Genomic DNA, 14,252 nt, shown 5'->3' on the forward strand with positions numbered 1-14,252 from the left:
ACTATTTTTCTTGGGGACCAAACCTCGATCTACCACCTCTACTTGTAAGTAGAGATTAGCTATTCCTATTTCTTTGTGCTGTGATGGCACAGTTGAATAGCTACAATATAGGCCTTATGGACCACAGGGCCTCAAATATTTACAAAATGGCCTTTACGAGCCGGGCGTTGGTGGCACACGCCTTTAATCCCAGCACTCGGGAGGCAGAGACAGGCGGATCTCTGTGAGTTCAAGGCCGGGCTGGACCGATAGCCTCCAAAACAATACAGAGAAACCATGTCTCGTAAAAACCAAAAAAAAAAAAAATGGCCTTTACGGAGAAGGTTCAAACCTCTGAACTAACTGAATGATCTACTTGTTACTTCTTTTCTCCTTGTTTAGATTCAGTCCTCTCTGTATCTTTTATGGTCAATATATTTGTCTCACACATACATGCTATCATAGTAAGAAGTAATTATTAGGGCTGGAGAGATGACTCAGTGGTTAAGAGCACTGACTGCTCTTCCAGAGGACTCAGGTTCAATTCCCAGCACCCACATAGCATCTCACAACTATCTAACTCCCAGATCTGACACCCCCACACAGACATACTTACAGGCAAAAACAACAATGCATATAAACTAAAAATAAATTTAAAAATTTTTAGAGAAGTAATCATTAGAGAAAGTCACGATACATTTGCAAATACAGAGTTCACAATCTCAATTTTACTTAAAACTCAGAGGGTACATTTTTGCCTTTTTAAAAAGACTTACTATTAAATTTAACATGATTATAGTAATTTGCATCTGATGTTTTAAAATTTGTTCGCCAGGATCTGGGGAGATAGCTTAGTGGGTAAAGGCATCTGCCACCAAGATTGATGACTGAAGTTTAATTCCAGGGACTGACAAGGTAGCAGGAAAGGATTGACTCCTGCAGGTTGTCCTCTGACTTCTGCATGCACACAGCAAGTGTACACTCACACTCCTGCACCCTTCCCCACACCCACATTCTCACATACACACATAAGACAGCAAATGTAATTTAGGATAAAAAAAAATGTTCTACCCAAATACTACTCACAAAGTGGCATTAAAATTCTATTTAGGCCGGAATCTCACCACGGAAGCAGCCTCAGAGGCAGGCCTGAGCAGCACCCAGGGAGCTGTGAGCCCCAAACCTGGGAGCAGTGTCAAAGCGAGTAATTACCAGGTGAATGACAGCAGTGGTTTCCAGCAGGGGCTTCCAGAAACTATCACAAAAAGTCCCAGCCAGCATCCACTGTCAGTTCTCGAGTGGAGATACACCACTGCAACATTGACCATTGGACTGTCAGCTCCGCCTACACCTCCAATGGGAGGAGCGTCCACCAGAGCTGTAACCCCACCTGCACCTCAGGAGGGACCACCTGAGTACTGGGCCCACTTCCACAGGGACAAGTATTCACCGGAAGCTCTGCTCTACTTGTGCCTGAAGGAGCAGTCAATGGAGCCACAGCTCCCAATTATACCAACTGGAGAGAGAGAGAGACCCCCTGAAGCCCAAGCTCCACCTATACTGATTAGAGGAAGAGATGCATAAACAACAAGGTAAGAGCACACTCAACAATATAAAAAGCCATATGGCACTGCTGGAAACTAGTGGCGCTACAACAGCAAGACCTGAACATCCCATCACAGACAAAGTAGAAGAAAATGACCTAAAAATAACTTTACAAGGATGATTGAGGCCCTTAAAAAGGAAATGAAAAATTCTCTTAGAGAAATAGAGGAAAGGACAAACAAAAAAAATGAAAGATATTGACAAATCCCTTAAAGAACACCAAGAAAAAGCAATCAAACAAGTAAAGGAAATGTGAAATCTGAAATAGAGGTAATAAAGAAAACACAAACTGAGGGAATTCTGAAAATTGAAAATCTGGGTAAATGATCAGGAACCACAAATGCAAGCATAAACAACAGAATACAAGAGATGGAAGAGAGAATTTAAGGCATTGAGGATAATTTGGAGGAAATAGATTCATCGATCAAAGAAAATCTTAAATCTAACAAATCCTTAATACAAAACATGTAGGAAATCTGGGACACTATGAAAAGACCAAACCTAAGATTAATAGGGGTAGAAGAAGGAGGAGAAGTCAAACTCAAAGGTACAGAAAATATATTCAACAGAACCATAGAAGAAAACTTCCCCAACCTAAAGAAAGACATGCCTATTAAAATACAGAGGCTTACAGAACACCAAATAGACTCGAACAAAAAAAAAGTTCCCTCACCACATAACAATCAAAACAATAAACATACAAAATAAAGAATATTATGAACTGCAAAGGGAAATGGCAAGTTAACATATAAAAGCAGACCTATCAGAATTACACCTGACTTCTCAATGGAGACAGTGAAAGTCAGAAGGTCCTGATCAGATGTTATGCAGACACTAAGGGACCATAGACTACTTTATCTAGTAAATCTTTCAATAACCATAGATTGAGAAAACAAGATATTCCATGATAAAACCAAATTTAAGCAATACCTACCCACAAACCCAACCCTACAGAAGGTACTAGAAGGAAAATGCCAACCTAAGGAAATCACCTATGTCCTCAAGAACACAGGAAATCAATGAGCTTACAACAGCAAACCTCAAAGAAGGGACTCAAACACACAATGCTATCATCAACAACAAAAACAAAAATAACAGGAACTAGAAATCACTGGTCATTACTATCCATTAATATAAATGGTCTCGATTCACCTATAAAAAGACACAGGCCAACAGATTAGATATAAAACAGTATCCATCATTCTACTGCATGCAAGAAACAAACCTCAAATTCAGAGACAGAAATTACGTCAGAGTAAAGAAAGGGTTGGGAAAAATATTTCAATCAAATGGACCTAAGAAACAAGCTGGTGTTGCAATCCAAATATCTAACAAAAAACAGACTTCAAACCAAAGTCAATCAAAAGAGATAAAGAAGGTCATTTCATATTCATCACAGGAAAAATCCACCGAGAGAAAATCTCAGTTCTGAACATCTATGCCCCAAACACAAGGGCAGGAGCATTTGCAAAAGGAACATTACTAAAGCTTAAATCACAAATCAAACCCCACAAACTAATAGCGGGAGACTTTAACACCCTACTCTCAGCACTGGACAGATCTCCCAGACAGAAGCTTAACAGAGAAATAAGGGAACTAACAGAGGTTATGATTCCAATGGACTTAACAGGCATCTATAGAGCATTCTATTTATTGAGCAATTCAAATTGAGAAGTATGATCTAATTTAGATCATTCCTGTGTTTTCCAATGATCTTCTGTGAGTAGTACAATTCATTTAAATATTATAGAAAATTGTAGAGATACATCAATCCATGTGTAAAAGAATTATCCGTCATTTGGTTGCTTCTCAGTATGTTACTAATTTCTTCCAGTTATGACAATAAAAATTATTCTTTAAGGCTGTGTGGTGGTGGTGCATACCTCTGATACCAGCACTCAGAAGGCAGAGGCAGATGAGTCTCTGTGAGTTCAAAGTCAGTCTGTTCTACAGAGGGAATTCCAAGACAGCCAAAGCTATTACACAGAAAAACCCTGTCTTGAAACACTCCCCCAAATAACAAACAGACAAATAAATAAATAAATAAATAAATAAATAAATAAATAAATAAATAAATAAAATAACTTTAGGTACACGAAACATACCTCAAATATGTTGTTTTTGTTTTAGAACGGAATTTGATGCTTATTTATATGAGAGCGCTGCATGTACACCTTTATGCCAGAAGAGGGCATCAGATCCTACTATAGGCGATTGTGAGCCATCATGTGGTTGTTAGGACTGGGACTCAGGATCTCTGGGAGAGCAGTGTTCTTAACCTCTGAGCCGTCTCTGCAGCCCCTGAGAACTCTCCTTAAGATAATCTTCTAAGAAAATAGCTGCCAGGTGGTGGTGGTGCATGCATTTAATCCCAGTACCCAGGAAGCAGAGACAGGCAGGTCTCTGAGTTTGAGGTCAGAGGCCAGCCTGGCCTACAGAGTGAGTGCCAGGACAGCCAGGGCTGTTACACAGAGAAACCCTGTCTTGAAAAACAAGAACAAACAAACAAACAAAAAACCACTGGCACATTTTAGAAAATAAAAACATTCATTTCCTGTTTTTTAAGGTTTAATCTGAATTTTAATTTTTCAACAGCAAAATGTCAAATACACACTTGCTTACTATAGTATTATGTCTGTCTCCCTGTTGTTATTGCCAGTCAACTAAGGAATAAAATGTTTTCATATCCCCTTATTCGTAACGTTTATTTTAAAAAAACTTTAATGTGTGTGTGTGTGTGTGTGTGTGTGTGTGTGTTTTCATTGTCCACAAAGGTCAGAATAAGGCTTCAGATCCTCTGGCATTGTTGTCACAGGTGGTGATGACGCTGTTCCTGGGAATCATACTTGGGTCTCCTGGAAGAGCAGGGAGCACTCATAACTTGTAAGCCATTTGCCCAGCCCTGTAACTTTTAATATAGAAGTGGAGCTACTTTTTAATTATGACTGAAAGTGTTTGGTTATTTTAATCTACACTTGTTTTTAGTGCTTTACAGTGCAATGGTGACTGGGCAGATGGCACACACCTTTAATCTCAGCAGAGGCAGATGGGTTTCTATGAGGCAGATGGGTTTCTATGAGGCAGACGGGTTTCTATGAGGCAGACGGGTTTCTATGAGGCAGATGGGTTTCTATGAGGCAGACGGGTTTCTATGAGTTTAAGGCCAGCCTGGTCTACAATGCAGGCTTCAAGTCAACTAGAGCTACATGGTGGACCCTGTCTTAAAAGAGAAATAAAACAAAAAGAACTTTATGTGGAAATATTGCTTCCCTGCTTTTTTTCTTTTCTTTCTTTTCCTTCATTCTTTTCCCCTTCTTTCCTCATTAGTCCTTCTTTTAGGGGCTGGACAGATAGATCAGCAGGTAAGAATACTTTCTACTATTGCAGAGGACCCAAGTTTGGTTTCCAGAATTCATGTTGGGGGAGCTCACAACCACCTGTAACTCAAGATCCAGGGGATCTGATGGCCTCTTTGCCTCCTCAGGCACTGCATACATGCAGCGCACAGACATTCACTCAGATAAACAGACATATTCATTAAATAAAACATTGAAAAGAAAAATCATTATTTCAAGCTATTTTAACTGTCCGTGTATTCCTAACAATCAGAAAATTAGGAGCAACAAATGTAAATAGGGACTGTAATAGATGGAGATATTGCCAGTTACAAAATAAGACAAAACTATTCAAAGTAAGATGAAACTTAAACCATAGCTGTTGGAGCCTATGGGTATATGTTTGCACTTCTTTTTTAATTAAAAATTTAAAATGTTGTTAATTGAAATGGAACTTCATCATTTTCTTCCCTCCTTCCCTCCCTCTAGCCCCTTTAACCTCTTAGCTACCCTCCCTTGAAGCCCTCCCATGTCTCCCATGTCTCCTAAGTTGATAGCCTCTTTTTATTATTCTTATATCCATACATAGACATGTATGTGCATGTATATCCTGTTGAATTTGTTTTCGTTGTTTGTGTATATGGTTCAGTTGACCACTTCATTATTGTAAACCAATAAGGGGTCTCACCCCTGGAAGAAACTAATTCTCCTTCTCACAGTAGTCATTAGTTGCCTATAGTTCTTTGTCTAGGTGTGAGACCCCAGGAAAACCCTTTTATGTTAGCTTATCTACTGATACTGCTATTGTTCAGATAATTGTTTGTGCAGCCATTTCTAGGAGAGACTGTTTCACAGCAGACTTCCTGGCTCTAACAATCTTTACACTCCCTCTTCCTAGATGTTCTGATCCACAGATGCAGGAGCTGTCATGGAGATGTATCCATTGGGGTTGGGCACCCCATGATTGATCTCTGCATTGTGTGCAGTTGTGGTTTTCTGTGATGCCTCCATTTGCTGTAAAGACAAGTTTCTTTGGGGACGGTAGTAGCTACACTTAATCCAGGAAAGGTGGTTTGCACACAGGAAGGGTTCACAGACTGTGGCCTTTGAACCTCTTGAGCCTCTCTGGGGCTGGAGAGATGACTCAGTGGTTAAAAGCACTTGCTGCTCTTGTACAGGATCTGGTTCAGTTTCCAGCACCCACATGGTAGCTCACAATCTCTATAATGCCAGTTCTACAGAACCTAATACTCTCTTTTGGAATTTGAGAGTACCAGGCACACAAGTGATATACTTGCAAGTGAAACACATACATAAAATAAAAATACAATTTATTTTAAAAGCCTCTGACTGCATCTACTTTGTTAAAGCACTTTATCATTTAGAACAAAGGTGATGATGTAATTTCTTCTTAAAATGGCCAATTTATGTTCAGAATGCATTCTCAAATAAATATTAGTATATTATAACACATTTTTAGAATATGTTCATCAAAATGGTGAAAAATGACAATGACCTGGGCCCAGGGGGATATAGTGTCACCTGCTAGGTCGGAGTTGATAGAAAGGCAAGATCTTCCTGCTTTTACCAGCAAAGCAAACCTTCCCTCCTTTCAAGTCTAAGAAGGAGAACCGATTGAGCCTGCAGTCTACAACAGATCCCATCTCCAAAGAAAACAGAAGAGAAATACACATATTGTGGGAGTTGGAATGTAATTGATCACCATAGTGTCACAGGGAGTGGAACTCTTAGAAGGTGTGGCCTTGTTGGAGGAAGTGCATCACTGTGGGGGTAGGCCTTGAAGTCTCAGATGCTTAAGCTCAGGCACAGTGGCTCGCAGTTCTTTTCCTGCTAACTGCGGATCAAGATGTAGGACTCTCAGCTCCATCTCAAGCACCATGTCTGCCTGCATGCCACCATGTTCCCCATCATGATAATAATGAATTAAACTTCTGAAACTGTAAGTTGCCACCTTGATAAAACGAGTTGCCTTGGTTATGGTGTCTCTTCACAACAATAGAAACCCTAACTAAAAGACATACAAAAACTAATAATAAGGTGGGTGTTGAGAAGCATAATTCTATTACATATTGACTTGAGAAAGTAAAAGATCATATGATGCCTATGTATGAATTTAAGGTTTTGATTGGAAAAAATTTAGAGAATTGGGTAAAGGCTTTCTTGAGGGGTATTTTTATGAATTCAATGTCCAGGGGCAAATCATTTAGTGCTTAAAATTCACTTGCAAGCAATAATCTCTAGCTAATGTCTCTCCAAGGTCATTAGCTAATTGCAAGAGCCCCCAGAAGCTGCTTGCTATGAGCTTCCTATTATGCGGACCTTAAATATGCCCCCAAAGGCCTGTGTACTCGAGGATGGCTGCCAGCGCACTGCTTTTAGAAGACAGTGGAGCCTAGCCTGGAGATGGCTCTGCAGGTAAAAGCGCTTTCAGGCATGCCTCACAGCCGAGTTCTAGCTCTAGGACTCACGCGATGGAGGGGAGAAGCCACTTCCACAAGTTGTCTCCCCACCCCACTCCATTAAATGTACATCTGTCTACTCCTAACACAAAATAAAAGGGTGTTTTGAGGGGCTGGGGTAGGGTGTGATTGAGACAGGGTCTCACTTATGACCTATAACTCACTATGTAGATCGTCAGGCTGGCCTCAAACTCATTTGGAGCTCTGCCTGCATATGCCTCTGGAGTGCGGCAGTTAAAGACACGTGTCATCACACCTGCTAAAATAAGTTTTAAATAGAGAAAGAGAGAAAGTGGAACTTTTAGGATGTGAGGCCTTATGGGAAAAAGCGAGGTCCTGCGTATTGTGCCCTACATGGAGCTCCGGCGCCCTGGGGACAGACTTCCTCTGTTTCTGTGCCGGACCACAAGGCCATCAGATTTGCTTTTCCTTGTTTGCCCACCATAATGTTCGGTCTTCCCGCAGAGACCTCAGAAGAGTAGAACCTAACAAGCATGGACTAAAGCCTCTGAGCTTACAAAAGAAACTAAGCTTTTCTTCATTTTTAGTGGATTGTCCCAGGTATTTTGTCATGGCAACAGAAAAATAAGCGAACTAACCCAGAACTTGTGATTGTTAGGGTTCTTTTCCTTCTTCTCCTTCTTTGTTTTGGTTCTTATTTTATTTTATTTTTTTGAGGCAAGGTTTTGCTGTGTAATCCAGGATGGTCTGGGACTCGCTATATAGTTCAGGCTGGTACTGTTTTCATGATCTTCTGGCCTCGGGCTAATCATTGGAAATTTAAACTGGTCATCCTGGTTGCGAGAAGATGCTTTGGTCTGCTGACAGAGGCGCCTATCACTGAAAAGTGCTAGCGACTCCAGACTTAGGAGTGCCAAGGGAGTAACCCAGGAGAGGTGCATGTCCCGTTCACACGCCAACCACTTGCCATTCAGAGCAAGTTTCAGAGAGAAAGTGGGGGTTGCTTACTATGTAGCGACAAAAGGTGAGTGCTCCATTTGCCTGTGGCGACATTTGGATCACTGGCTAGCAGGCAGTGTGGAGCATGCGTAGTGGCACAGGTGCGTGGACTATCATACTGAGTTTGGGAAGAACAGTCGATACTGGATGGAAAGAAGGACCTCTCCTTTCTTCTCCGCCTTTTTTTTTTTTTTTTTTTTTGTAGCTGTAAGTTCATTGGTCTAAGCAGATGTGCAGCGCGTTATGGGAACAGTATGCCCCCTCACAACCCAGGGGACTGGTGCCCGAAGAAGGTAGACAACATGCCTAATTTTGATCTTTCGCTTTCAAAACGGTGTTGGAGGTTAAGACATACTGCACATGTGTTATTAGGTGAACCTGACAACTTACTTCTTCCATGGAAAAGTCTCTGAAACAGGATCTCTGTGTCTTGTCTCTCTCCCCCATCTGTCTCTTGCTCACTTTCTCACTCTTGCTCACGCTACAAGGCCCAGATGGGGGATGGATGTGCTGTGATGGAAACATTCTTCCCACGAGGCAATGACACTGTTTTGTTTTAGAAAACTTTATTGAGATATAATTTATATCCTACACAATTCATCCATATAAGGTCTACAATCCAGTGACTTTTAAACACACCTCACGGAGTTACATATCTATTACTGAAATCAATTTTCTGATATTTTCATTTTCTCAGAAGAAACCCTGTACCTTCCCGCTAAACATCCCTTTTCCAGGCCTGGGCAGCCACTAACGTTCTTTATGTCTCTATAGTGCCGTCTCTTACGAACTTTTTCATACATGGAATCATGCGATATGTCCTGCTTTGTGACTGATTTTTCACTTAGCCCAACATTACCAAGGGTCACCCACGATGCAGCACCTCTCATTAATTCATACTGCTTATTTAGCAAAGATTTGTGCTTTGTTCATCTATTCATTTTCAGTTCATTTCAGACATTTCTGCTCTGTGGTGAGTGTTAAATAATGGTGCCAATTTACTGTTTATGGATGATTATTTCTGCAAATTTGTATTTAAGAGTATTTGCCCCCGGAGGTTGGCTGGAGGCAAGTATGTTATTTCCTGTGGTGTAAAGCAAAATCCACATTGATTGTGGTAGGTATGGGAACTCCCAGCATCTAGCTTGTGTTATAGATGTGTAAGATGTGATGGGGACTCAATTACAATGCAAAGGTGAGACTTTCTGTAATGATTTTTCAATGGCACATTCCAACCATTTGTATTGAAGAAAGCTGGCCAAGTAACTTATACTCTAACCAGATGAAATTTTTCCTAATGTCTTTTCCTGTTGGATTTACTATTTTGAGAAAGGATAGATGGAAAAATGTCGTCAAAATACAAAGCAAAAAAACTTTAAAGAATTCTGTAAAATATCTTCCTGATTGAAAGGAGAATAGAGAACTTTGGGATTTAATCATACAGGACAGGATGCTGCAATTAAATGGTGCATAATGCACAATCCCTCTTTTGCCAGACAGAGACATTTCCTGATTGCACTCTTGAGATATTATCAAGCATTTCTAAGGCTGCTTCTAAACTAAAGAATTGTAAATTGGGAGGTTTTCAAATAAGTTCCTGCAGACCTCAGTCTGGTCTAAAGTTTCCTGTTTTTACAATTAACTCCTCATGTTTCATTGTTGAAGTCGTGTGTGTGTGTGTGTGTGTGTGTGTGTGTGTGTGTGTGTGTGTCCTAAAGATAGACCAGGAAGCATCTGGACCATATGGTTCCAGGGGGGAATCCAGACCCAGTGAAGGATGGTTGGATACTAAACGGAAATTGGATAACACTGCTAAGGTAATGTAATGTTCCTGCTCTAACCCTTCAATTAACACCGTCCAGAATGTCTTTTGCCTGATGTACTTGTTAGTTGGCCATGGCTTTTCACTCTTTAGTGAAGCAGGTCAACCTGTCCCAGAACAACTGAAGGGTAGGTAAGGGTGCTTTCATGCTGTCGGGTTCTGAGGGCTCCAGACAGAAGTAAAAATGTCAGGCAGGCTTCCATCTTGGTACCGACTCTCAAGTGAAGACCTGTGATTAAGAAAGAGTCACCAAGAACAAAAGGAAAAGATTGCTTGCAACCCAGATGACTCAAGATTTGTGTATAGGCCAGGGAAATACAAGGCTGTGCTCTGTACCACATGGATGCATTCTAATTTAAATTAAGATGATTTTAGAAGGGTATTTGTTTCTAGATTCTCCAAAAGCAAGATTATTTCCTCCTGTAACTGAACTCAAACAGATTCTGTGTTTCAAGCTTTTGGTAAAGATTTCACATTTGGGGGAATCGTGATGAAAACATCACCAATCCCAGTAACAGAGCATTCGCTATGAGCTGCCATGTCATTGAACCTTACTGCTTTTCTTGCTTTACATCTGAAGAGAGTGAAGCAACGCTCAGTAATGTGTCTAGCTCCACACAGCCAGCGATACTTGCCATCAATAGTCCTCGAGTTAGGCTCCAAGGAATTGTGCTGATTGACCCAGTATATGATAAAGCATTTTTACTGTTAACTTAAAACACAAGGGCTGGAGAGAGCTCAGCAGTTAAGAGCCCTGGCTGCAGCACCCACATAATGGGTCAGAGCTGTCTGTGTCTCCTGTTCCAGGGGATCTGATGCCCTCTTTTGACCTCCACAGAAACCAGGCACATGTGTAGTGACATACATACAGACATACATAAAAGTGCATGCAGATACTATGAAAACACAGAATACAATATAAAAGTCACAATACTGTATTGCTTTTGGGGAAAAAGGTGTTTTACATTCCATTTTATCCTGGGTATAATTTGGATATGAGAAGGAATAGCATTTGAACACTAGTAAGAATACCATTTAATTTGCTAGGGAACTGTTTAATTCTGATGGGTCCACTAATAAAACCTAAATGATTTTTGACAAATGTTTGTCACACAACTTGGGTGACTTCCCAATATTTTCTCTTGTGGATATTTTTTCATGACCAACTAGTCAAAAAACAATGCCTGAATCACAGTAGCTATAGTCGGGGAATGAATGCCATGTTGACGGGCAGCTTTGGTTACTCAAAAGCCTGTATTTCTCTCCAACTCTCAAGACTATTCTTGTTTAGAGGACTGTTTTTCTTTTTTTCAGGGAAAGAAGGCAAAACAAAATCTATGCCCTCTTCCGCCCTCCCAAGATGTGCCTTGGCTTTTTTCTACAGTTTTCCTATTTCTCTTCACGGGCGAGAAAGCGTGTTTACCAGAGCAAATCAAAGTGTCCTAACGAGGATGTCAGCATCCCTCGTGTCTAAAAGAGATGGATTTTTGTTCCCCTCCCTCTCCGGGAGGAAATGAACCATAATTAGGCATGAGCGAGCAGGCGGACAGACCCCCTTCCTCAGCCTAGCCCATCCCCGCTCCCCGGCGTTGGCAGCCGTCCGGGCGCGGGCGTGACGCGGGCCACCGCCGCAGCTGCCGCACCCGCGCTCGCTCTCCCACACGCCGCCAGAATCTGGGCGTCGGCGGGGCCGGCCGGCGGCGCGCGTCCGGGGGCGCGCTCAAGCAGCGGTTTTCTTCTCCCACAATCCAGAGGCGGAGGCGCGGAGGGCGGGGAGTCGGCGGAAGGATATCGGCGCGGAGGGAGCGGGGCGCTCGCCCGGACGGTCGGCGGCGGGCGCGGGTGTGCTGCGGCACTGCGGTTCTGAAGCCGTTACCCCAGCTCCTCCAGAGGGCGGCGGAGGCTGGAGCGCGGCACGGCGGCGGCGGCGGCGGAGCGACCGGGCGTCGCGGAGGCACCGGAGGCTGGCGGGGCTCCCGCGGCCGGAGAGGCTTGGGCAGCCGGACGGTGTAGGACACGCCTCGTAGCCCGCGGCTCCGGGCCGGGCGAGGGGCCCGAAGCGAGCGCGAGGGCGCCGAGGGATGGTGGTGAGCGCCGGGCGGCGAGGGGCAAGCCGCGCCTGAGAAGGCGAGGACAGGCTGCTGGCGGACGCTCCCGGAGCCGTGCCCGCTGGAACACCCAGAGCCGCTCGCCCGGGTCCAGCCCGGCGCCCCTCAGCCTCCACGTCGGGCTCGATTCGCTGGCGGCCGCTGCGCTGGCCCGTTCCCTGCGGAGCGGGGCAACCTTGACGGGCTTTTTGTCTCGTGCCCCGGCCGCTCTCCGAGTCCTCCTCCTCCAGATGCCTTTCTTCTGCCCCTCCTCTCCGGGTGCACACACTGCCAGCGCCGGCTGCGGCTCTGCGCGGGATTTGGGCCCGTTTCCCCTGGGGGGTTTTGAGGAGGGAGACTTCCTCCCCCTCTTCGTTGGGAATTTCTCCCTTGCTGAAATGGACTTTCATTGATTTCGTCTTACTTCTACGTTTAGTGACCCATTCCCTAGGAGTATTTGTGGTACTTCCCCTTTTCCCCCCTCCCGAATATATAATCTGTAAAATGGAGAACGAAATCTTTACTCCCCTTCTGGAGCAGTTCATGACCAGCCCCTTGGTCACTTGGGTAAGTAAGATGTCCTTTATTGTACATTTTGCTGTGTTATTGGCGGCTGAAGAGATGGAGGTGGGCGTTAACGTGGTGGCAATCCTTGTGTTGCAGGTTAAAACGTTTGGACCTCTGGCTGCAGGAAACGGGACCAACCTGGATGAATATGTGGCTTTGGTGGACGGGGTGTTCTTAAACCAGGTCATGCTCCAAATGTAAGCGTTTCCTTCTTCTCTCGGTAGCTTACTTTCTTTGAAAAATAACATGTGTGGGACTTAGATTTCATGTCTTAAACCCTTAATTTGGTTCTTTGGCAAAAAAAAAAAAAATCAGGTGGTTTAATTGGATCTTGGAAGGAGTGGTAATCTTATGTACCCATCCTGCTTATTGACCAAGTAGTTATACCTCTTAAAATCGAGAAACTTTCTGTCTTTCACTCTGCCGGTCCTGTCTGTATTGTCATTTATTGTCTTCAGTGCTGAATTCAAACCACATTGTGTTATCTTTGGTAATTTGGTAAAATGATGGAGACAGAGAAATCTTGTCTACGAGAGGAAAAAGACTTACTGTAAAGTTGTGAGCAAAGACATTTCTTATTAACCTTTTGAATCCAAGAATAAATTATTCAAAGATTGCAACTGGCAAGGTAACATATTTCAGAAGTGAAAAATTCAGTTAACATTGTTGATTGGTCAGGAAGACTTCTGTAGTAAGCAATTTAAATATGTAAGTCTGATTAGATTTGTGTTAGTGATGGATTATTAAATTGCTTAGTTTAAAGATATTTTGAGGTTTATATAAATAACTGAAGCCTTGACAGCTCGGTTGGTTAAATCTTTTGTTTGTCATGTTGAATTTCTGTTAAGCAGAAATGTGGTTTTTGAGATAGAAATTGAATATTGGAAGCATATTAATGCCTACTTCAGAGAAATAAAAATGACTCCATTTTATCGTTACGGTATTGTAGTACAGTACACTATAAGTACTTCAGATATTAAAGTTGAATTTAGACACTTAGTAGATTCTCACTATAATCTTGTAACTTTTTATTTGAAGATATTTCTATCTTTTATAGATGTGAGAAATTGGTGCAGTATAAATACTTGTTGAGTTTGTGTGCTACTCTGGAAATTATTTTTCTTTCTAGATTTTCTATTTTAAGAGGGTTGTGCTGGCTAGCTTGTTTTCATCTTGACACAAGGGTCATCAGGGGAAAGGGAACCTCAGTTGAGATTTAAAATGACTGTTATTTTCGCCTGTAAGCAAGTCAGTGGGGCATTTTCTTGGTTGCTTGCTGTGGGAGGGCCCATCCCCGCTGCTGGCAGCTCCGCCCCTAGGCAGGTGGCCTGTTGTATGAGAAAGGTATGGAGGGGGCAGTAAGCAGCGTTTCTCCATGGCGTTTGCTCCAGTTCCTACCTCTAGATCCTGCCCAGTG

The 14,252-nt window shown here is 42.7% G+C and overlaps 1 protein-coding gene across 8 annotated transcripts in view; it reads left to right on the forward strand.

The window, feature by feature from the left end:
* Positions 1-12,157: 12,157 nt before the first annotated feature.
* The window catches only part of Ccdc88a (coiled-coil domain containing 88A), a 147,337-nt gene continuing 145,242 nt past the window's right edge, over positions 12,158-14,252 (forward strand). For 4 of the 8 annotated variants that reach the window (XM_005070349.4, XM_013113594.3, XM_021227284.2 and 1 more), the window contains exons 1-2: positions 12,162-12,835; positions 12,932-13,032. In XM_005070349.4, the coding sequence (XP_005070406.1) occupies positions 12,773-12,835; positions 12,932-13,032 (164 nt within the window). In that variant the 5' untranslated portion in view covers positions 12,162-12,772. Of the gene's footprint in view, positions 12,836-12,931; positions 13,033-14,252 lie in introns of those variants that run through there. The other 4 variants (XM_040733247.1, XM_040733248.1, XR_002382770.2 and 1 more) reach the window with 3 other exon arrangements.

This window comes from Mesocricetus auratus, unplaced genomic scaffold (genome assembly GCF_017639785.1).
Source record: "Mesocricetus auratus isolate SY011 unplaced genomic scaffold, BCM_Maur_2.0 Super-Scaffold_100029, whole genome shotgun sequence".
NCBI classification, from domain to species: domain Eukaryota; kingdom Metazoa; phylum Chordata; class Mammalia; order Rodentia; family Cricetidae; genus Mesocricetus; species Mesocricetus auratus.